The following is a 26,268-nucleotide window of genomic DNA, read 5'->3' as shown; positions in this document are numbered from 1 at the left end:
TCAATTCCAAAAGCTAGCTATCTGCCAACGCCTACTATGTTTCCTTTTATACTCATTTTCCTTGTATTATTTTCACTAATTTAGTTAATGACTTAGTATATATTATAGCAAATGTATATGACTCTAGTGTGCAATAAAATACAATTCTTTTAGCATTTTAAGGCACGTGTAGCAATCGGATGCATTTTGGCACGGTGGCGCATGACGACCATGTGGGAGCAAGCCGACTATCATGCACCGAGATTTTCACCACTATTCCACTTCATCCCAGTAGATTGGCAGTCGGGGGATTGTGAGATGGGGCACATGTTGGCAGTTGGTCGTCGGAGTGAGGCAAATTTGACCAAAACTGAGCTGATGGAGAGGAGGGAATAAAAATACTAGCAAAAACACTTATACAGGTACTGGAAAAGGAATGGAGAGGAAGATGGAGCTCATCCTCCTCTTTGATGGGAAATACTGATCGAAAAAGATTCGTAAATTTTCCACAGAGAAGCAGATGTTTCTCTTTCTAAGGGAGGCAGATAGTTTGAAAGATTTTCGGGAAGAAGCTCCTGATCATAAGGGATTATTGACATTGGATAAAATAGTAATTATTCTATAGGCTAATTTTAACGGATAATTTATAGAGAAAATATAAGAGATTTGTCCAAAACACATCTAAAACTATGAATAATATTGATTAATAATGAAATTCGAAATTATTTTATAAGGCCCATATGCCGGACTTAAATAGTTATAAATTAATTCAAAATTATGAAGATTTTTTTTTTAAATAGAAAAATCTAAATTATTATAGGAGAAATTAATACATAAATAAACAAAAATCTTACCAAAGACTTTGTCAAAATCAAAATCAAAATTGCTTCCAAACTTGAAATCAAATATTTATCAACAAGCCAATAATAAATATAAATATATGATTTGAAATAAAATAACTAATGTTATTCTAAATAATTTAAAAAAAAATAACTGATATCCGATGCATATGAATTTGGATCTGGACCAATTATTATACGGAGGCATATCTTAATTGAAAAGCCATGAAACTCCGGATATAAATGGACATTAGTTTTTGTGATGGCAAAATGAAACCACAGTTGAGAGCCAAGCATGCTGACAGCAACACCTGTAGCTCAAGCACTAGCTAGTCAAAATATGAAGATCGTATCAGCTAGATATTGAAAGACTTGCTGGGGTGGCACAATTAGGGCAGAGCAAAAATCTAAAAATTCGACTCCGATTCCGACTCCGTTCTGGCTCCGCTCCGGCTCCGACTTGTCGGAGCCGGAGTCGGAGGATTTTTCCGGTGGGAAGTCGGAGTCGGAGTCGGAGTCTAGGTGGATCCGACTCCGACTCCACTCCGATCCGACTCCGATACTCTCACTCCAACTCCGCCTCCGATTCCGACTCCGACTTCCCACCGATTCCAACTCCGACTCCGCTAATGTATATATTTTATAAATAATATATGTGTTTTTCTATATATTAATCATATAAATATAAATATAATAACAAGTAATATTAATGTATAAATACTAAAATGCTTAATAACATGTAACATTATAATACTAATGTATAATATAACATATAACACTAATATATAAGTAATAAATTTATAATAGCATTTAATACTAATGTATAAAAATAAAAATTGATTATATAGATTTTATATAACTATATCTTATATATTAACATCATTAGTTAAATTCAATAATATACTAGTAATTCACACTAGTTATTAGTTATAAACTTATAGTAAATAAGTTAATAAATATTAATAATTTACTATATACTAATAGACTAATAGTATTAGACTATTAGTATATAGTAAATTACTAATATATATAATAGTATACTATTAGTTATATATATATTAAATTAATATCTTTAAGTTATTATCTATTAGTACTAGACTACTAGTGTAACTAGTGTTATCACATATTATTAGTTACTAGTTACTAGACTATAGTAAATAAGTTAATAATTATTACTAATTTACTATATATTAATAGACTAATAGTATTAGTATTAGTATTAGTGTATTACTAATATATTATATATATATATATATAATAGTATAGTATTAGTTAATATATATAAATTATAATAGTATACTATTAGTTAATATATATTAAATTAATATGATTAAGTTATTATCTATTAGTACTAGTGTAACTAGTGTTATTACATATTATTAGTTACTAGTTAGTAGTTATTACATCTAGGCTATCTAGTTATTAGACTATAGTAAATAAGTTAATAAATATTACTAATTTACTAATTTAATAGTATTAGCATTAGTGTATTACTAATATATAATATATATAAAAATTATAATAGTATAGTATTAGTTAATATATATTAAATTAATATCTTTAAGTTATTATCTATTAGAACTAGTGTAACTAGTGTTATTACATATTATTAGTTACTAGTTATTACATCTAGTTATTATTAGTTATAGACTATAGTAAATAAGTTAATAAATATATTAGTAACTAGTTATTACATCTAGTTATTTGTTATAGACTATAGTAAATAAGTTAATAAATATTACTATATATTAATAGACTAATAGTATTAGTATTAGTATATTACTAATATATAATATATATATATATATAATAGTATACTATTAGTTAATATATATTAAATTAATATCACAATATAATTACATAATTATTAAATATATTCCCTTGGATATAAAAACAATAAAAAAAATTTGTCAAATTTCTAATATATAACTAACTCTCTAAGTTAGTAATAATTAATAAAGTAATAATTAACTAGTGATTTTTTTATTGAGTTAATTAAATAATACACATTAAATTGTTACTTAATTTTATTTTCTAATGTATTAATTTTGGTTAGATAAATTAGAAATCTCAAATTATATTTAAAAAAAAAATTGATATGGAAGCCCAAATCCGATTAGAGTTGTAAATTGTAAAATTGAAATGTTAATTGAGTCAAAGAAAAAAGTCTAAAAAAAAGCCCAATAAAAAAGCTCAACAAAATGCCCAACTCCGACTCCGCCCTGACTCCGCTCCGACAAGTCAGAGTCGGAGCGGAGTGGGGTCTAAGCGGAGTCAGAGTATGAGGTCGGATTCAGCCTCCGACAAAGTCGGAGTCAGAGTCGAAGGAGGCCAAATCCGACTCCGACTTTGTCGGTGCTCAGCCCTAGGCACAATGCCATAAAAACGAGCAGTTGTTAAGGGCGGCTCGTCTAAAATAAAATAAATATCCCATATTGGAAGCCCCCCATCCCCAACAAACATAACGAAAAAATCCGAAATAAAAATAAAAAGGAGAATACACAATGATGAAGCCAGTTGGCCATTTTGTAGGCACACTTTACAAAAGGAGAAGAAAAGTACACAAATCCTGCTAATGATTTATTTTCGATCTGCTTGTGGATTTGGTTAGACTTTAAGGAACTGGATCCAAACCAAGGGATGCAAGCTTTGTTCTTTCCTTTTGGCACATGTTCTGATTCCATTTTCCATCGTTCAGATAGAATGATACAATATACCCCATTTTCCAGCTTCTCAACCACAATCTCATGTGACATATCGGTGTCTTTAAGGTTCTAAGATACCTGAAATTTGATAGTAATGCCTTAGCTAGAGATGTCCACTGAGTTTGTGCGACGTGTCATATTACTTACGGCCAGGTGCCAACTCAAACTCATGCATCCATTTTAAGTTATCTGTAACCGTTGGATTTTGATCAGTTTGGTATGAAAGATTCAAATTTCAACCATTTTTCTTCAAGAGCAACAATATACATACAAATATTTATTATAACTATTTTGGTAATTCTGATTTAAAATGATTGTGGTTATTCAAAACTTGATATTTAAATAAAAAAAAAATTATGAAAGAGAAATGATATTTATATTTTTATAATATGTAAATATCGAGCACTCATTTCTATATCATAAAGAAATAGACTCAACTAATTAAATCAACTCAGTTCAATCTAATTTTAAATTGAGTCTAAAATCTAAACATTTAATTCTTAATTCATTAAACTCATCTTAATTTAAAATTTTTTTACACATGAGACGCATAATATTTTTCAACTTCTTATAAATATATATCTATATTCATCTTAATATTCAAACACATAAAAACTTATCTTAAATAGCCCTACAAAACTCATTCCATTATTTCAACTCACTACTATTTATAAATCAAAACAAAAGTAATGAGTGAAAAATCAAAATGCGGGTCATGCAGAAATTTGGCAGGTGGAACAATTAAGGCAGGTTTCTTAAAAATATTTTATTTTAAAATTTTTATTTCATCATTATAATATTTTTAAAATTTCACACAAATTTAATAAATAATTTAATTTTTTTAAATTTTAAAATAATAATAATATTAATAAATAATATTTTAAAATTCTATTTTAATTCAAAATTAACATCATTTAACTTACCAAACCTGTGCACATACAGTACGAGTTAAGAAAGTTGAGGCTTCCATGGACTTTCTTTGCATATACCGTATATGGCAACCACCATCGTTAATTACCAGTCATATCAAGCAACTTTCAGAGCCAGCTAAAAATCTGCTGGCAGATTGGCCACTACCTAAACAGACATTTTGCGGGAGGGAACAGAACAAGAAATGAAAAGACGAGAGAAAGGAAACAATTTGTAGTCAGCGCCAGGCTTCTTCTTTTTTTATGAACTTTTCCTTCTTTATAGACAAAAAAGATTCTCCGACAGATGAGTCGATTCAGGTGTTTTCAAAACCCGGTTCCGTTCAATCAGGATTGAAAGTTCTATTCCTCTCACTCAAAATAACCAGAGTCCCAGGCGGCAATGGTGGACCGGTGGTGGATGCATTGCAGATATAAATCCAACGATATTGGCATACAGGCTCTCTCCATTATAGACAAAACAACAGTTCTCCCTTTGGTCCATGCCAACCCATCTCATACGTAATTTGCAGTTTTGACTTGTACATATGGACCACCCCCCCAACCCCAACTCGGTACTAACTACTAGTTAAGGTACATATTCAGAGGAGGTAGCTTGTATATTAGTACCATCCATTAAATGGGTATATATCTTCTAGGTTATCAATTTGTGAATATTTTTTGTAAATCTGCAGTAAGTTCTTAGGAGAAAAAAGGAGGCGTAGCTTACTTTTTTTAATTGTAAGTTTTACTTCTGTAGCACTAGTTTTTAGGAGAAAAAGGGAGACATAACTTAATTTTGAGAAGTGATGCAGTGGAAAGAGGTCTCATGAAAATAAATTTATAAATTAAAACAATTTTATATAATACGTTAGATTTATTTTATAATAAAATTAATTTTATAATCAAGTGTATCATATCATTTTTAGTCAATTTATGAATTTATTTTTATATTAAATTATTTTTATTTACTTTTTTTTTTATTTTAATTAAAACTTTCTTTGCCTTGAACTTATATATATCGTTACTATTTTTTTTTTAAATATAAACGGAATATTTAATATTATCTCCATTTCTCTCCATACTGAATCAACACAGAGATCAATCTCAACTGCAATTAATTAATTGTCCTGTTCATGCCACTAGCTAGCTAACATGCAGCCCACACTGGCCCTGCCATACTTTTCAGAATCATACCCACATGAATGTTCTCAAATTTCCTTGTCTTTTATCCAAAGTGATCAACGCGGAAAAAGATAATTCATATTCTAGGACAGAGATCAGAGCCAGCTAGTAACAACTAAGCAAGATCATCACGAACCAACCCAAATCCTCCCAATAAATAGCCACTCTATTCCACTTTTTTCTTTCATTCATCTACCAAAATTAAAGCATGGCATCTTTTCAAGCGAAAATGCTCTTCATGGGCCTCTTAATCTTTTGCATGGCTTTAGTAGTCTCATCGCGTAACAGACCTTACACGCCTCCAGCTGTCGCGCATTTGACGGATTACTTCCCTCCTGTCTCCGTCGATAAAGGGTTTTCTAACTTTTTTGGAGGCTCAAATATCCGGCTGCTCAGTAATGGCTCCATGGCCAGCCTTGCTCTCGACAAATCCTCTGGTAAAATCACACCTTTACAAGGATGTAACTTCACATATTTTCGCATATAAAAGTGGAATTTTCTGTAATGTCCATTTGTTTTTATTTTTACAGGATCCGGAATGGTCTCGAAAAGCAAATATTACTATGGATTCTTCAGTGCTGCAATTAAGCTGCCATCGGGTCTCTCTCCTGGAGTTGTAGTAGCCTTCTATGTAAGCCTTTTCATCCATGGTTGAATGGTCCAATTAAAATGCATGAATTTTTAGCTCATGGGGATATCGTTTATCCAAATATATAGATAGACTGACTGACAAAAAATGGGAATTGGAAGTTGTCAAATGCAGATACTTCCCCTCATAACCATGATGAAATTGACATCGAGCTGCTTGGTCATGATAAAAGAAACGACTGGGTCCTCCAAACAAATATCTACGCTAATGGAAGTGTAAGCACCGGAAGGGAAGAGAAATTCTATTTCTGGTTTGACCCTACAGAGCAGCACCATCAATACAGCATCATCTGGAATAATCATCATATAGTGTAAGGCAGAACAGAGTTCACAAACACACACACATAGAGATTGAGAGTTTGATTACCAATTCTTACAGTCCCAAATATAATGAATGCAGGTTTTTGGTGGACAACATACCTGTAAGAGAGTTTCCACGCAACAGCGGCTTCTCTTCCGTTTATCCGTCAAAACCAATGTCGATTTACGCAACGATTTGGGATGGATCGGAGTGGGCGACTCATGGAGGAAAATACCCAGTTAACTATAAATATGCTCCCTTTGTGGTTTCATTTGCAGATATGAAACTGAGTGGGTGTATATTGAATCCAACAGAGCAAGTTTCTTCATGTTCAAAGGCCGGTGTTTCTAGCTCCGACCCAGTTGAGGGAGCAGAGTTTGTAAGGCTATCAGAGAAGCAGCTTGAGGCAATGAACTGGGCTAGACGGAAGCTTATGTTCTACTCGTATTGTAACGATAGATCCAGATTCAAGGTCCTCCCACCAGAGTGCAAGTGATCAGGAATCTTTTGGGTATTTTATCCTACTTTTAATCATTTTTGCCCCTCCCTGGGTTGAGAGGGTGGAAGTAAATAACAACAGTAAAGGCATGCTACATTCAAGCTTACGTAAAAATAAATTAATAAATTAATGTAATTTTATCGAATTTTATTTTATTATAAAAATAATTTTATAATTTATATATTACGTCAAACAATATTAATTTTTATGTTTATTTTTATGTAATCTATTTATATCTAAATTATTTTTCAAAGCATTTTCAGCTCAAGAGCTCGCAAGCATATCAAATAAATATAAAAAAAAAAAAAAAACCTTATGCAGGGAGTGTAGCTTCATATATAAAAATCTTGTATAACAATTGTACCATTATTTTTTTGTTTACTATTAAGATAGATACAAATAATATGAGAATTCGTAATGTTTAATGTTGATGTCACAACTTTCACAAGATTTATATGATATATCTTTTTTTTTTTAATTTTAAATCATAATATCCTTCGTTTATTTTTCTACCGACACAACAAATTTCAGGCGACGTCACAATAATTATTTATTGCATGGTATATCTTATTTATAAGCGCTTGGACAAAAAAAAATGTTATTTATAAGCATGCGGGAATAACCTATTAAATAAAGTAATTAGACGATATAATTTGATTTAAGAAAAATTAAAATTGTATTGTTATAAATTAAATCTTATTATATAAATAAAGTGACTAATATATTCTATAAATCGATTTAAAAATAGATTAATTATTATTTATTATAATTTTTTCAGATTATTAAATAAAATATAAAAAATAATAAAATATAAAAGATAATTTAATATTTTAAATAAAAATAATATTTTGAGATAAATTATCTCAAATTTCTCATTTTATCTTAATTAAACAAATCTTATCTTAATTAAATTTTAATATGAAATCATATAACATCATATTTTTATTTTATTTTATTTATCTCCCTCGTAATCAATGGGAACAGATGTCAGAAGTGAGTAGACAGTCGTTATGGCTATACAGATGCCCCCAAAAGTCCACGGAAGTGACTGTCTCATCAGTACAGCATGTAAATACAAAGGACAACGATACACTTGTTATTTTTTTTTTATTATTTTTTAAATATTTTTTTAACATACTTAATTATTAAAAAATTTTAAAATATATATATATAATTTTATTAATAATAACTTCATTAATTATTAAAGAAAACAATTTTAAAAATAAAAATAAATAATAAAAGAATAGTAGAGAGTAATAAGCATATTATTCAAATAGTTGTGCTTTATCCACCGAAAATATGATACGAGACTCGTTCCGAATAAGAGTAAATCTGTTTTTAGAATTTTTTTATATCCTTAAATAATTTTTAAAAAGAAATTCACCATATCACAAAAAATATTTTTTTATCTATTAAATAAAATTAAAAATAAATAAATAAATAAAAAAGAAAGAAAAAAAGAAATTCTACGGAGACCCAAATGTTGGTAGCTCTTAACATTTTTGTTATTCAAATGGAAGTAGAGAGCATCTTCGCTAATACAATCTTCGAAATATATATATTTAATTTAATGGCTTAACATTGTTTGGTCCAAATAATTAATATAAAATACGTTAATTTCAAAATAACGAAATAAGATTAGGTACCATATAAAAGAAAATGCTTAAGCTACCGATAAATTATTCCTAAAGTTCTATCGATGTATGTTTTTTATGAGGTAGTATACATACAGTTTCCGTTCCGCTCTTGCAAACCTATATAGTTATATTTAAAAAATATTTAAAATTATAATAATAGTTTTTTAAATGATATTTTTTTTCTTTTATCTTCATTTCTCAATGGGACTACAATGTAGTCTCTTACTTAGAATTGAAAATAAATTTTTTTTTATTTTATTTTATAGTTAAGAAAGTATTTTTTAATAAATTTATAATTTTTTTAAATATTTAAACTGATTTAAAAATAATTGAAAAAAATACAAAATAAAAATATAAAATTTACACTTATAGGTAGGAACCATCGGGAACACCTCACGATAGGCCTAACAATTCCCCCTATAGAAATAAGCCTTTGAATTTTATTCGAACATTTTTTTTGTTTTCTTTAAGCAAGTGAACTTCATTAAATTTAAATTACAAAGCTGATACATGATAAGAGGGTGGAGTTTTCCAACAAACATTCCAAAAGAATAAATAACAGTGCAAAGTGGTTGTAAAAAAGGGGGGCTTATTTTGGACTACTCCCTTAGTTATAAAAGAACGTCGTCTTATAAAAAGATAAATAAAATGTGTCTGCAAAAATACAAACAAATAGACTACCGTTAGAATCGGAGAAGGTGGTGGGTGCACTGTTTGTTGTTATGAGATTTTTTTGGAGAGGTCTACGTTCCCTCCTGCAAGATCACTGTTTAGAAAAAATAGTAACATAAGGTAGTAGCCGAATACTGAGCCAAGTTGTCAACGAATGGCCATATTTGGCGGTTATGGTGCATGCAAGACATGCATTGCCTGGGGAGGTGAACGAATGGACTGATCTGAAGGATCGAAGAACTCTAAGACCAGTGGAGCCGAGCGTGGCTTCAAAGGCCGCTATAGGACGCGGTTGCCCATGGGAGACACGCACGGCAAGGGCCGCGCGTGTGGCAAATGGTCCAAACCGAAAGGCAGATTTCTTCCGTGAGATTGAAGATCGGTGGCTAGAGATACCAAAATACGTGCGCATCGGAGATAACTAGAAAGCAGTAGATCAGCAAGTTTCAACACCACAGAGAAAAAACTATAAAATAAGTCTAGGAACATAAACAAAAATAGGAAAGGAGAATACAGTAGAGCCGTAGTGGTTGGCTAAGGGACTTCAACCAGTGGAAGGGATAGAATCCTGTAGATTGACATATTTAAAAAAAAACCACGTTCTGTGTCGAGATAAAACTTGTTCCTGGTGGACCTTGTATTCATACATCTTTTTACTTCGTCAATTTCAGTTTTATCATTTTACCCACTATATTTTACAATATACTTAATTAATTCCTTCCCGCATATTTTTTCTGAATAAACTAACATAAATATGATGATGGGATGCGCTAAGAGCTTACACGTGGATTAAAAAAAAAACGTAGAAATAATTTAGAAAGTTCAAGATATCAGATAAAAATCTCAAATCATTTTCGAAAACTAAAGTAAATATTAAAAAACTTGAAAATATAAATTGAAAAACTAAATTCTTTTGTTAAAAAAACTAAAACCGTGATCGGGTGGTCATGTTCTTGAGAAACCCAAAATTGTCTAAATTAGTGTTTCAAGAGCCGTTTTGTACCAACTGGAGTTTACCGTGTCGAAACAGTACCCGATATAGAAGATATATGTGTTTCATATTAGATCAAATATCGGCAGTTACGATGCATTTCCGTCAATATTAGCCAGTTTACAAAGTACCGACTGGTTGTGGTATTTTTATAATTAATGTAAAAATCATGATTCTTTTTTCAGAATTTTCACTCAAATTCTCACATCTGAAGATTCTTATATGTGTTTTAACTTTTTAAGACTATAATTGATGTTATTTTGAAATATAATTTATATATATAATTAATTTATTTATATATAGACAATCCAAAAATAGTATCAATACTGAAATATTTTGTTTTAATACCTTAACCGAAATGATCATCGGAACGGTATTCAAAACTTTGGTTTAGATTGTGCAACCCAACCGATGCTCGATTGAGGATCCAATGGAGTACATGGGATCTCATTGATCATCTGCATGAGATGCACAGCCTTGGGGGTAGTTGACAACAGGCATCCCTATAGTGCTTAAGTCATCCCCATGGTTGGCTCAAATCCATATGTCTAAGGGTCTGTTGGAGAATACAACTATGTTAAGATATTTTTAGACTACTTCACTATTATTAACAAATTATTTAGTATTATTCATAAATTATTTCACTACTATTCATAAATAATTTAAGATACTCTTACCATCCAAATGGAGCACGATAGTTAGGGGTGCTACATGCACTCCACGAATGGGGCTCCGCTAGCTCCACTTTCACCCCTGCATGGGTGGGGAAGAGTTGGGCCTGAGATCCAACCTTGCCCTTTGTAGGTAGGTGCCCTTGTCCTTATGTTGAGGGGCGATTGGCCTCCATGGTCATTCACCCACCTCACCCAGAACCACTGAACACCCAAGCTGCCACTGGCAACCAACCAAAGAATAAAATAAAGAATATCAAAATTTTAAAATTGAACTTAGGTAGAGAGAAAGATTGCCAAGGGCTTAAGTTTTAAAAGAAACCTAATGTAAAACGATGACATTTTCATTTTATTTAATATATATATATATATTAAAAGATAAAACAACACGTTTTATTAAAAAAGTTTGGTAAGTTTGGTTTTTTAATATATATATATATATAACTGGGTTAGGCAGATGAAGTAAACCTAGCAGGCCCCATCCCTACTCTAATGCCCAAATGCGCTCTGACATCACCTGCACACCCACCTCTTTTGCAGATGAGGACATTGACCTGACCAGGCAGAGGTTGGACAGGGTGGGCAAGGTGGCGGAACCTGCCGCCCTTGCCTAGTGGTGGTCACTGCCATCCACCCCATTTAAGTTGTTTTCTATGTTAAGCATATTTTATTTTTAGTTATTTTAATTGAAGGAGTGAATATATCTTGAGATGCGAAGTGGTTTTTAAGTGAGGTATTCTTGTATTTTGTGTTTTTGAGAATAATAGTGCTTGGCCACAAGAATTCTTATCAATTTTTTTATTTAATAGTTAAGGAAATATATTTTAGTAATTTTTTATTTTTTATTTTTTAAAAATATTTAAGTGGTTTTAAAATTTTTTTAAAAAAAGGGAAAAACAGAAAAAATTGCTTGCTTGGTAGGTATCGCTGTTGCAACCTCCTTTCGGGAATAAAGGTGGGAGAAAGCAAAAAGACCTTTAAAAAAAAAGAACCTTGCATCCAGATGATACTGTGATTTTTTTGAAATAAGGACTCTTATGGGCTTATTTATTTATTAAGCTTTTGCTTGAAGGTTTTCTTAGTTTCTTTAATGAGGGTCATTTCTGTTATCCAGATAACTGATATAAGAGAGGGATGAATTGAATAGTATTTAAAAATTAAAAATTATAAATCAAATATACAATATAAAATATAAACAAAATACGAAATAATAATAAATATAAAGAATAAGGTAAGAAAAAGGCAAACTCAGTATGTTAATGAGATTCGACCCTACTGCCTACGTTCTCTCCTCTACCTCTTAAGGATTCCTAAATTCACTATTCAATCTCATTCAGGTGGAAATAGAAATCTATTATACCTTTCAACAACACCGCTACAAAAAATCAGTGTAGAACACCCTCTACACTTGCAATCACCTTACAAATGGTGATTCAACTATTTCCTGTGTAAAACACTTTCTACACGCACAAGGGTTATACATACATTTTTACTGATACAAGAGTTAATAGTGAGTAGGTTATCAGAAAATACTCCTTAATGAGTGAAATAAGAACAATACAGTGCAAACTATATCTCTTTCAAAATGAACAAAGTTTAAGACTTAATACTTAGAAAATAGAGATCGAAAGTTTTGAATGAATATTGCAAAACTTGCAATGATATGCGTATATTTTTGATGTTATGAATTTGAATATCTTAATTGAACTATTCATAGGCATATGAAACTTCATATTCAAATTTGAAAAGATTCACATGTCAAAGACAATATTATTTACTTTTTAAAAAATTCAAATAAAAATTTATTTTTTTTCAATTGTCAAAGACAACATCATTCACTTTTAAAAATTTCAAATCAAATCTTTTTACTTTTCGCATATGACAAAAGGAGTATTATTTACTTTTCAATTTTTTTAAATAAAATCATCTACCTTTTGCATAAGTCAAAAAGAGCATCAATTACTTTTGAAAATATTCAAATAAAGCATGCACATATAAAGGATGACAATCAATCATCTTTAATATTTTTAAAATTCAAATTTTTAATCATGTTATTAGGGGTGAGTTTGGTCCGGTCCGGAGAGGTTTTGTGGACCGGACCGGACCGGACCTATTCGGTCCAGGGTTTTCCCACCCTGGACCGGACCGAACTCCATCAGGACCGGTCTGGTCCAGTCCATTCGGTCCAAGGTTGACTTTTTATTTTTTTTTATTATTTTTTTTTTATCTAATGACATCTTTTTTAATACTTATGTAATTATATTGTAATATATTGTAATATATATACATATAGTATACTATTATATATATATATTAGTAATATGCTAATACTATTAGTCTATTAGTAATAATATTATAACTAATAAATATATGTAATAATAACTATACTATAACTAATAACTATATGTAATAATAGTAATAGTGATATGTAACTATATGTAATACTAATAACTAATACTATTAGTCTATTAGTACTAATAACTATACTAGTATTAATAACTATACTAGTACTAATACTATAACTAATAACTATAAGTAATGATAGTAATACTATATGTAATACTATATTAAATAATAGTAATACTCTTATTACTAATACTCTATGTAGTTATAGTGATTTAATACTAATATATTATATATTAAGCTAACTATACTAATACTATTATAAATTTACAAATATATGATATATTATAATTTATTCTATAACTTTTATAATATGTTAATAGATTAATATATATACTAGTATTATATATATATATATATATATTTAATCGATTATACTAGTACTATATATTATAGTTAATAGTTATACATTAAAGAATATAGTAATACATTGATACTAAATATATATAGTTATAGACTTATAATGATTTAGTTATTATGAATTTATGATTAGTATAACTATATAATTGTATTAGTATTAGACTATTAATAATTCAATTTGGCTATATTATATTAGTAATATTAGTTATGTTGAATCAATTAGTTAGTATAACTATATTCTACATCATTAGTATTAATATAAATATTAGTATTAGTTATAACTATATAACCTATATTATAATTGAGTTTTAGAGTATATAATAGACTAATAGTATTAGTACAACTATATAAGTATATTGTATAGCTATATATTAGTTTTAATTATAGTGATTAGTATAATTATATAATAGTAGACTATTAGTATAACTATATATTAGTATTAGTTACTGTTATGGTGATTTAGTATATTATAATTTATATATTATATTTATACTATAACTCTTATAATATATTAATATATACTAGTACTATATATTATAGTTATATATTAAATAATATAATAATACATTCATACTAAATATATATAGTTATATTTCTAGTGATTTAGTTATTAACTTATTATGATTAGTATAGTGATATTTGGATTGGGTCCTTTTTCCTGAGTCCTCTCCTCAACGTAGGGTGAGGTTTCTCCCAGGCTAGTCTTTTGACAGGTTCTGGTATTGTCTCTAAGGCCAAGGCCTGTAGGGGTGTAACAATGGCGGAAGATTTAGCAAGAAGTTGGGAATCCCTGAAGCTAACGGACGAAGAACAAGAGGAAATCATTCTGTCTGAGGAAGCAGTGTCCCTAACTGCTGCAAAAGGTGAACTCTGTCTTCTAGCCATGATCCTTAATGACAGAACAGCTAATAAGGAAGCATTCAAAGAAACGATGTCAAAGATGTGGAAAACCGAGGGATGGGTCACGTTTAAAGATCTGGGAACCAACCAGTTTCTCATAGAGATGCAGTTAGTCTCAGACAAACAAAAGATACTAAAGGGCAGGCCGTGGTCCTTCGATCGCCGTCTAGTCTGCTTAAAAGAGTTCGAGGGTGCATTAACCATTTCAGAAGTCCAGTTCCAGTACGAACCTTTCTGGTTCCAAATTCATAACCTGCCATTTGCTGGAATGAACAAAGAAACAGGTATACTTGTGGGGTCAGGAGTTGGGAAGATCCTTGAAGTTGAAGTTGATATAGAGGGTTACGGATGGGGTAGTTTTTTAAGAGTCAAAGCTGAAGTGAATGTCAAGAAGCCGATTCCCAGGGGACGGTTCCTCAAATTTGGAAACAAACAATACTGGTTATCATTTAAATATGAACGTCTTCCCATGTTCTGTTTTAAGTGTGGTTTTTTCATGCATGTCAATGGAAGCTGTCCAAATAGAGATCCAGAGAACATTACTAAAGCTCAATACGGTCAATGGCTGAGAGCCAACCATTTTTCTCCAAGAGGTGTCTTCCTGAAAAAATATGGTGGTACTTGGGACCAGGACCACCATAGCTCCGCCTGGCAACGGCACATGGGGGAGGAAGGGGGTAATAGTCCACGGTATGGGGAAGGCATGTCAACATCAAGGCCAACAACCGAGGAACCCACTTTGGCAGAAGGAGCAGTCTTCATGGAAGTCAACCCTCCACGTGAGGTAAGGGAGGACCAGCATTTAGAAGACTTTGGCTCCCCTCGAACTGCCAAAGACCAGTGGAAGTGCAATTTGCAGGAGGCTCTTACACAAAGAAAAGACAGCTTCCACAAGGATTCTGACATCCCTCCAAAACAGGTAAGCCAACTGCATACTTCACCCCTATTTCCGAAAGGCACTCCTATTTTGTCTAAAGAGACCTCACCTACAATGAATCCCAAAATACACAAGCCAAATACCCCTTTGTCAGAACATGTCGAGGGAAACAAAGAAAATGGAATTTTCAAACCTGTGAAAAGCAAGTCCTGGAAGAGGAAGGCAAGGGCCCCTCCTTTGCTTCTCTCTGATGTTACCAACGTGATAAATGATCCTCCATTCCCACCAAGTGGGAAGAGGCCCCTCAGGGAAAGGGTCAGTACCCGGGTGGCTATTACCAACAAAAGAATGAAACCACAGCTCAAGCTTGATCAGAGCCTAACTCAAGCCGGTATGGTGGAGGCTACTATGCAGCCCCACCACAAAAAATGATTTGTATGAGCTGGAACTGTCGAGGGCTTGGGAACCCTCGCACAGTTCATGAACTCCACCTTCTGGTGAAGACTAAGAAGCCCAACTTGGTTTTTCTCTCTGAAACCAAGTGTGATAGTGTGAAAATGGAAAGAATTAAACTAAAACTGGGACTCGAGAATTGTTTCTGTGTGGACAGTAGGGGGAGTAGTGGAGGTTTGGCCCTTCTATGGGATAATCACTTGGATGCTGAGATCAAGAACTTCACTAACTGGCATATCTCAGTGTTGATAAAACTTCAAAATGAACCTACAAAATGGCAGGTAACAGGCTTCTATGGCCACCCAGTTACAGCCAAAAGACATGAAAGCTGGGAACTACTAAAGGCCCTTAAGCCAGACTCAAGCACTCCTTGGATGTGCCTTGGTGATTTCAACGAAATCACCCACCATAAGGAAAAGTATGGGGCCTCTAACAGACCATATGGGCAGATGGTGAAGTTTAGGGAGACTCTTAGTTTCTGCAACCTCTTTGACTTGGGGTTTAGTGGCAGTAGGTTCACTTGGACCAACAATAGGGAAGGCAGACATTTCACAAAGGAAAGACTCGACAGGGCCTGTGGCAATAGCAAGTGGATCAACCTATTTGGAAACTTTACTGTAACTCACTTAGATTGCTCTCAATCTGATCACAGCCCCATAATAGTCCAGAAAACAGGCCAATTCCTTTCTAGAAAGAGGAACAAAATTTTTAGATTCGAATCAGCCTGGACCAGACAGGAAATGTGTGAGGAAATCATCAAAAAAGTTTGGCAACCCTCCACCAAATCCCCTAACAACCTGATCAGCACCATAAGAGGACTTACCTGCTGTCAAAAGGAACTGAAATCATGGAGCAGTACCACCTCTAGGGGCCAAGGAACTCTCATAAAAGAGAAGAGTGAGCTACTGAACCAACTAAAGAGAGATAACAAGGGGGATTTTCAAGGGGAAATCAAACTGATCCAAAAAGAACTTAATGATCTTATGGATGCAGAAAACCTTAAATGGCAGCAAAGAGCAAAACAAGCCTGGCTAAAAGATGGGGATCGCAACACTAAGTACTTTCATAAGTGCTCTAGTCAGAGGATAAAAACAAATACAATCACCAAGATTCTCTCAGAATCAGGCCAAGAAGTCCAAAATCACACTTCTATTTGTCAAGTTTTCCAGGATTATTTTCAGTCCCTTTTCTCAACCTCTCATCCAGCAGGCACAGAAGAGTGTCTCACCCCAATGAAGCAGGTGGTAACTGAGGAGATGAATGCAAGCCTTTCTACCACTTTTACTGAAGTAGAAGTAAGGGAAGCCATCATTAGCATGAATCCTATTGGCTCCCCGGGCCCTGATGGCTTCCCTGCTGTCTTCTATCAACACTACTGGTCAACAGTTGGAAATCAAGTCTGCAAGGCCACTCTAGAAGCTCTGAATGGTGGACAATGGGAAGACAAGATCAATGAAACTTTTATAGCCTTAATTCCCAAGAAGGTGAACCCTATCTCAGCAACAGATTTCAGGCCAATAAGCCTTTGTAACGTCCTCTACAAGATCATAGCAAAGACCTTGGCAAACAGACTGAAAAGAATCCTGCCTAGCATCATATCCCCTACATAGATAGCCTTTGTACCTGGAAGACTAATCACAGACAACATAGTTGTGGCTTTTGAGGCCTTGCACACAATGAAGGCTAGATTAACAGGAAGGAGTGGGTATATGGCCCTAAAATTGGACATGAGCAAAGCTTACGATAGGATAGAATGACATTTCCTAAAATCTGTCATGATAAAAATGGGATTCTCAGCAGGTTGGATAGATTTGATAATGAAGTGTGTCACCACAGTCTCCTATTCTATCATTGTTAATGGAGAATCTCAGAATTTCTTCTATCCCTCCCGTGGCATAAGGCAAGGGGATCCTCTCTCCCCCTACCTTTTCATTCTATGCTCAGATGCCCTCAGCTGCCTCCTAAACCAAGCTGAGGAAAGGAAATTGATTTCAGGGCTGCCTATTAGGAAGAACCATCTGCATATAAACCACCTGTTTTTTGCAGATGATTCTCTTCTTTTCTGCAAAGCCAACTCCATTGAATGGAGCCAGCTCTTCCACCTCTTGGAATCTTATGAAAGGGCATCGGGTCAAAGGCTTAACAAGGAAAAGACATCAATCTTCTTCAGCAGGAATACAAGTGCACAAACCAGGGATATAGTCACAAGTATTGCTGGGATCCAGGGGACAAACTCCTATGAGAAGTATCTGGGATTACCAGCACTGTTAGGGAGGTCCAGAACCAAGTCTCTAAAGGCAATTCTTGATAGAGTGCAGGCCAAGCTAGGTAGCTGGACAACAAAGCTTCTTTCCCAAGCGGGAAAAGAGATCTTAATCAAATCAGTAATCCAGGCCATTCCAACCTACAGCATGGGTATGTTTAAGCTTCCAAAGCAACTGCTAGAGGCACTTGACAAACATGTAAGGTCCTTCTGGTGGGGTCAGCAGGCAAAGGAAAACAAGGTCCACTGGGTGGGGTGGAATCAAATGTGTAAATCCAAGAGAGCAGGTGGTCTGGGATTAAGGGATTTCGAAAATTTTAACTGTGCTCTCCTTGCAAAACAGTGTTGGAGGATCATCTCTAATCCAAGCTCACTAGCTGCCAGAGTTCTTAAGGAGAAGTACTTCAGGAAAAGTTCTTTCCTCAATGCTAAGAGAGGTCAGAACTCTTCCTTCCTGTGGCAAAGCTTCATCTCGGCAAGGCACCTCCTCCAAGAAGGTCTTATGTGGCGTATAGGAGATGGAGAAACAGTAGATATTTGGAAAGACAGGTGGCTCCCCCAGCCTTCAACTTTCAAGCCTCAAAGCTCCCTGAGATTCCTTCCTACCGACTCGAAAGTCTCCATGATGATTGATAAATCAACTCACACTTGGAATGTACCTCTGGTCAATGCCCTTCTAAGCAAATCAGAAGCTGATCTAGTCAGTAGGATCCCTCTGAGCCTATTCCCAACACCTGACAAGCTTATATGGAGGTGTACCAACTTAGGTGTGTTCACTGTAAAATCAGCATACTACTTGCAATCAGAAATAGACCAGAGGGAGAGTGGCCAAGCTTCTATGCCCATAACTGAACCTGCTCCCTGGACCAAGATATGGCAACTCAACATCCCAAATGCAGCCAAGACATTCCTATGGAGGGCCTGCCTGGATGCTATCCCAACTAAGGAAAGACTGCACAAAAGGAGGGTAACTGAGGATGCATTGTGCCCCGTGTGCAATTTACAGACAGAAACCACTGCACATGCCTTGTGGAGTTGCCCCTCAGCTCAAGATGTCTGGAATTTAAGTGTTAGAAGGATTCAGAAGGCAAGCAGACACTTCCAGTCTTTTAAACTTCTTGTGGAACACTTCATGGAGAGTTTGGCAGAAGAAGAGATCATTGAATTCACCCTCACGGCTTGGAAGATATGGAAAAGAAGAAATGACTCAGTTTTCAGAAATGTGGTGGCTCATCCAAGCTCAGTCATACAAGCAGCGAGGGGACTTATGGAAGACATTAACCAGACTACTCTACCGGAAAGGAGAGTCCCTTCTACCACCACTGAATCCACGTGTTGGGAAGCCCCTCCCCAGGATTACTTCAAGCTTAACTGGGATGCTGGACTGGACAAGGTAAATAACAAGGTGGGGGTTGGTGTAATAATCCGTGACTGGGATGGTAGAGTTAAAGCCTCCATGAGAATGATCCACAACTTGTTCCCTGATCCTCTACTTGCTGAAGCGTATGCAGTCTTCCAAGCATCAGCTTTCCTCAAGAACCTGGGCTGGCAGAACGTGATCCTAGAGGGAGACTCTTTGCAAGTTGTCAACAGCCTCAAATCATCAGTAGAAACAGACACTTATGTGGGTGTTCTCTTGAGGGACACGAAGTCAATGCTTAGCTCTTTCACCAGTTGGTCTGTTAGGCATGTTAAGAGAGCTTGTAATTCTTTAGCTCATGCTCTGTGTCGAGATGCTCTGAGCATCAGTGGTAGTATCATTTCCTTTGACACTATCCCTTTTTGTATCCAGCATTTGATATAATACAAGTCTACTTATGGTTTCAAAAAAAAAAGTATAGTGATATTTAAATTATATTAATTAAAGTGATAAATATACTATATAGCTATACATAGTATTAATTATAGTTATTAGTATAACTATATAAATTATATAATAGTATATTAGTATTAATAGTAGACTATTAGTATAAATCACTATAGCTATTGTTGAAGTATTAGTTATAGTGATTTAGTATAACTATATTAGTATAACTATAGTCTATATTAGACCATTAATATTTTTTTTATACCATATATAATTATACAATTAATTATATACAACTATTATATAAATAATATATATAAATAATTTTTTTTTTCTATTCGGTCCGGTCCGGGGTGAAAACCCCTCGGACCGGGACTGTGACGCCCCCAAATCCCCATGCACGGACACGGAGAAATTGAGACGTCCGAATGGTGACAACCCGGGTCACCACCCTAACGACGGGTGCCAAGTGTGTGCAAAAGCAACATATGTGCACGAAGAAACACGCAGCGGATAACGAAAGCCATAACTAAGTACCAGAATTTTTTCTTAACGTAATACAAGTTGTTTAAAACATACCTAAATAAAATATTACAAAACACGAACATAGTTTTAAAATCAAATATAAAGCATAACATCAGCAACCCGGCGGAGCCGCATCCTCGGGCTCAGCCTCCTCCTCCCCATCCTCAAAACCTGCACCAAAAGCTACGGAACCAAAAATGGTACCGCAGGTAAGTAAAACCCAAACACCACCAGATAAAAACACATAGAACTCAAACAACATGCATGAAGTGATGCCAATGCGCAAAATCCATAAAACATAACTTTCCACACACGCCAAAAATCCCATTTGGCCCAAAAACATATCTTTTCCAAATATCACGCCAAAAGTCACATTTGGCCTTTATCCATCTCAAACCATTATCCATTTTATCCGTATGCACCATGACCTCCCCTAGGGGTCATCCGCACACCCTGGCTCCAGTGCCACACCGCAGAGTACCACCACGCATGTGACACCTAACGAGCGATGCCCAGTTCCACGCCCCGCGTGTTCGTAGCCAAGCATCCTCTAGCCCTCGCCAGCGAAGGGCCATGGAGTCGGTGAGTAGAGCGATGCCCGGTTCCGCGCCCGGCGCGTTCGTAGCCAAGCATCCCCTAGCCCCGCTCCCGTCATCGCTCTCGAAAACTCAGGGGACGTCACTCAGTTTATTCCGCTCCCGAGTGACCAGAGGAGCTCCACCGAGATAATAACCCATCCCGGCTTGGGCTCGTGAGACACACGCACCCGAAATTCCATTTACGCCAGCAAAACATGATTTTCTCAAATAAATAAAATGCACGTGCATGCACCATGTAATGTCATATCAATGCACAAAAATAACCAACCAACATAAATCAATAAAACAAGCAACTCCGTCCTCCATCCATCCGACCCCCGAACTCCTCGGACTCAGTCCGGAATCAACCAACCAACAATAAATAATTATTGAATGAGCAATATATATTTAAATCTGAAAGTAGGGTTTGAAAAATACTTACAGCGCTATATGGTATTTTTAGAAAGCTCGCGACATTGCAAACGGCGGAGGAAAAGCAACGTAACAGTGTAATTTACACTGTTGCCGTGGGTAATAAATTACCCACTTTCGAACGAGGACAAACCAAAGCTCGGAATTGATAGGGAAGGGTCTTGAGATATTTATGAAGCTAAAGGAAACGAGTTTTGGCCGTGGGTGGTAGTGGAAACGGCGGTCGAAGGCCAAAAAGGGGCTGAACGGAGATGAGCTCGTGGGAGCTACTCCGGCAACGGATCGGGGCCAAAATTAGGTGGGTTAGGTCGGCAAGAGGTAGGGGAAGAAGCTGTGAAGAGATGGTGGCCGGAGGTGGTGCGACGGCGCCGGAATCGGTGAAAAACCGTGTGGCTTGGCGGAGCTCGTGGTGGCTAACGGTGGCTCGGATGGAGGTGAAACTTGGTGGGGATGTTCATCGGTGAGAGGGCAAGAAAACTGGGTGGGTGGTGTAGGCCACGCCACCGGCGAGCGGCGGTTCTGGGCCGCGAAAGCAACCGGCAACAGGGGCAAAAACAGAGCAGGTGCAGCGACTTCCGGCGGCTCTCGAAGGCTAACGGCTGGTCCGATGGCTCTAAAAATTGGTGGGGATGATCTCTGGTGGAAGGGGAAGATAATGGTGGTGACGGTGCACCAAACGGTGGCCGGACGGCGGAGAACTGGGTGGTCGAAGGGGAGGCGACGGGAAGGAGAAAAGAGAGGAGCTGCGCACGGGGAGAGGGGGAAAACGGGAAGAAAAGAAGAAGAAAAAAAAAAAAAAAAAAAAGAAAAGAAGAAAAGGAAAGGAAAAAGGGAAAAAGAAAAAGAAATGAAAAGAAATGAGGTCCAATCCTCACCTCTGGAGTCCAACAACTGATCCAACGAAAATAAGTTTAAAAGGAATAAAACTATGAAAATATTTTAAACACAACGTAAAGCTAAAATATAATAATTAGCTAGTAAAAACAAACTATTTAATTTTAAATCCAAAGACAAGCTAAAATAAATTAAACAGCAATTTAAATTCAACAGCAATTAAAATCCAATTAAAATCCGATAATTTAAAATAAAAGAACTATTATATTAATTAAATTAAAACATTCCTTCAGTGAAAATACACGTAAAAACGGGGTGTCACAGGGACCGGACCGAATCCTTTCGGTCCCTTAAAAAGTGGACCGGACCGGACCGGTCCCAATTCGGTCCGGTCCGGTCCGGTCCAAACAGTACCGGTCCGGTCGGTTTTGCCGGTTCGGACTGGCCGATGCTCACCCCTACATGTCATGCACATGTGAATGATGATAATCAATCAGCTTTCAAAATTTTCAAATTTAATTTTCAAAATATTCATGCACATGTAGAAAATGTATTTTAATGATTTATGATAAAATATTAATTTTGACCCTTAATCCTAATTTTAAATTTTTTAAGAGATTTACAATATTACTCTATGAGTTTTAATGTGAGATTGTTCACTTCTTGCTCATAGTTGGTTCCTTGATGTGCTTGACTCCATTGCATAGACAACTTGAACTTGATACTTCTTTATTCTTTGAATTTATTTATTATCATCAAAATCTATGTGTAGATATATAATTACACGAAACTTGAAACTTTGGGTTCAACAATCTCCCACTTTTTGATGATGATAAATACTTGGTAAAACCTAAACCCTATATTAATATTTAAGCTCTCCATGAGAATGTGTGTTGGTTTTTCAAGCAAAAGTATAAATATAATTCCAAACATATATAACAAGTTTAGTAATTCAGACAATGTTAATATTCTAGTATAAAACTTCTCCCCCTTTTGGTATCATTAAAAAGAATCTGCAGCAAGTAAATGGACTAAAGAAAATAGTGTGGTAGTAGAAATTATAAATAGTTAAAAAATTAGAGTAGTCTGTGACCTGACAAGTGTTGCAAAGCCTTGAGGCATAATTCCATGAATTTAGTGTGACTGAAGATTTAAACAATCGCTTGATGTTGTTGACAAACAAGATTAAGAGTTCTGAGTTTCTATAAAAAAAAAATGATTATTTTCACCCATCAGATATAAAAAAAATCACATTGCTTCTTGACCTGGGTTTTGTTTTTCCATAACGATAATATAGCCGATTAATTCTCTTCCATTAATATTCCAGACTTGAATCAGGAATCATTTACGTATCAACTACCAATTATCTCTCCTAAGGTCGTCAATACCATAATAGGAGCAGAGATCTGTTTTTCTGGTATAGTTGATTATAAGATTGTTACAGAATCAAGAATGCTCAGTACTCAATATGCTGCCTCTGTTACAACCATGTCTCGAAGATTAATGGCGAGGGTGAGTGAGGTTGATCATCTTAACGATTAAATATCTGAGTTACAACAGAAGCTTGCTAATAAGGATAGAGAGAATAACATGCTAAAACAAGAAAACAAAGAATTGAAAAAATTTATAAACTGGTATGCTTATGATCTGCAATCACGAATGGAGGAGCTGGAACAAGTGAGAGTTCAGATACAAGGTCAACATTGGCAAATAATAGCAGAGGTTCATCGTTTACGAGAAAAATAGGGACAGCTTGCTGTTAATCTCTCTAGTTTAGGAAGAAAACTTTTGATATTATGTGTCTAGCATATCTTGTATTTTTTTTTTTTTACTAAATAAGATTTGAAGAGATGATAGCTTGTCTTATTTTTTATACCATCTTTATAAAATAAGTCTTAAAGTTCATCCAATTCGCATCAAATCTTCTTTCGTCTCTATAAATCATTTGCATTCCTTTAACATTTTCGCTTTAAGTTTTCAATTTTTTTCTCAATGGCTCATTCTTCCAACATTCTTCTAGATTCATCCATGAGATATTCTACAACTAAATCTCTCATCCTTTCTACAGCTGTCGTTGGTACTATGCTGCAGCAAGAAAATAATAATTTAGCTAATAAGTCAGACTCTTATACTATCTACGACTTGGTGAGTCTTTGGACTCACTACTCATCCTTTATAGTTGTTTTTCTCAGTGGCTACAAGTTAGAAACCATGAGGTTAAAAAGTTTAATGAACAAATTATTGTACTTCAACGAATTGTTCAAGAATCTCACACAAGGAAATGAATCATTCATCAAAAGAATAAATAGTTGAAATCCTTATTAGACACTTCATTCCACTTGCCAGTTCCTATGGATAGGGATGACATGATATTGTACAAAAATAATGAACATCTCAAACATGAGGCTAAGAACCTCAAGTTTATATAAAAATATTTATAAAAAAACTCTATATCTATTTTTATTGACTCTGGTCTATCTTTTAAAAGATATTCATAGCATGTATCATACCTATTTCTCTTCTAATAATGCATAGTCTATCTTCTAGCAAAGGTTTTGTGAAAATATCTGCTAACTGATAGTGTGTGCTTGTGAACTCTAGTACTATATTGCCCTTCTGCGCATGAGTTTGAAGAAAATGATATATAATTTCAATATGCTTAGTTATAAAATGTTGTATTGAGTTTTTTGAAAGATTTATTGTACTTATATTATTACATTTGATTATAATGTGATTATACATGAGTTTAAAATTTTCAAGTTGTTGCTTCATGTAAAGAATTTGAGCACAACAACTACCCGCAGTAACATATTATGCTTCAGTAGTAGATAATGCAACAGAATTTTACTTCTCACTAAACTATGAAACAAGTGCATGACTTAAGAAATGACATGTTCTACTAGTGCTTTTTCGATCAACTTTACAACCAGTATAATCTGTATCTATGTAACTGATTAGATCGCAAGATGTGTGCTTAGAATATCATAACCTTAGGTCAATTATACCACTAAGATATCTAAGAATGCGCTTAATTGTAATCAAATGAGATTCTTTTAAATATGATTGAAAGCGTGCACATAAGTATACACTAAACATAATATCTGGTTTATTGGTTGTCAAATATAATAAGCTACTAATTATATCTCGATATACCTTCAAATCAACTGGCTTACCCGTTTTATCCTTATTAAATTTAGTGGATGGACTCATTGGTGTTTCAATTAACTTAAAACCTTCCATTCTAAAATTTTTGAGTAATTCTTTAATATATTTTGACTAATTGATGAATGTTTCACTTTTTATTTGCTTGATTTGCAATCCGAGAAAGAATGTAAGTTCTCTCATCATACTCATTTCAAATTTTTCACGCATACTCTTAACAAAAACTTGGTACATATTTTCATTAGTAGTACCAAATATTATATCATCAACATAAATCTGAATAAAAAAATATCGTCATTTTTGTGTTTAATAAAAAGAGTTGTGTTGATTTTTCTTTTTGAAAAATATTTTTCAATTAAGAAACCATTAAATCTCTCTCACCAAGCTCTAAGAGATTGTTTGAGTCCATATAATGCTTTCGTGATTTTGAAATATGATTTGGAGAGATATGATTTTCCAAACCTAGAGGTTACTCAACATATACCTCTTCATTTATAAAACCATTTAAGAAAGCACTTTTAACATCCATTTGAAAAAATTTGAAATCTTTATAACAAACATATGCAAGTAGCATCCGAATAACTTCTAATTTTACGACTGGTACATATGTCTCATCATAATCGATTCATTCTTTTTGAT

The 26,268-nt window shown here is 34.3% G+C and overlaps 1 protein-coding gene across 1 annotated transcript; it reads left to right on the top strand.

The window, feature by feature from the left end:
- The first annotated feature begins 5,702 nt into the window (after positions 1-5,702).
- LOC122309316 (probable xyloglucan endotransglucosylase/hydrolase protein 33) lies at positions 5,703-7,158 on the top strand. Its single transcript, XM_043122768.1, has 4 exons — positions 5,703-6,053; positions 6,147-6,247; positions 6,367-6,575; positions 6,665-7,158. The coding sequence occupies exons 1-4, from the start codon at positions 5,825-5,827 to the stop codon at positions 7,059-7,061; spliced, it is 936 nt and encodes a 311-aa protein (XP_042978702.1). The 5' UTR covers positions 5,703-5,824; the 3' UTR covers positions 7,062-7,158.
- The last annotated feature ends 19,110 nt before the right edge of the window (positions 7,159-26,268 follow it).

The sequence above is a fragment of the Carya illinoinensis genome, chromosome 5 (assembly GCF_018687715.1).
Source record: "Carya illinoinensis cultivar Pawnee chromosome 5, C.illinoinensisPawnee_v1, whole genome shotgun sequence".
NCBI lineage: Eukaryota > Viridiplantae > Streptophyta > Magnoliopsida > Fagales > Juglandaceae > Carya > Carya illinoinensis.
Note: the sequence above shows the minus strand (reverse complement) of the source record. Positions and strands in the feature narration are given on the sequence as shown.

What these genes read in the sequence shown, in the direction of transcription:
- LOC122309316 (XM_043122768.1), top strand. Translation starts at nt 5,825, where the DNA reads ATGGCATCTTTTCAAGCGAAAATGCTCTTCATGGGCCTCTTAATCTTT. An exon ending in TGCTCTCGACAAATCCTCTG is followed by an intron (nt 6,054 to 6,146) that starts GTAAAATCACAC and finishes TTATTTTTACAG; the next exon opens with GATCCGGAATGGTCTCGAAA. An exon ending in GAGTTGTAGTAGCCTTCTAT is followed by an intron (nt 6,248 to 6,366) that starts GTAAGCCTTTTC and finishes GGGAATTGGAAG; the next exon opens with TTGTCAAATGCAGATACTTC.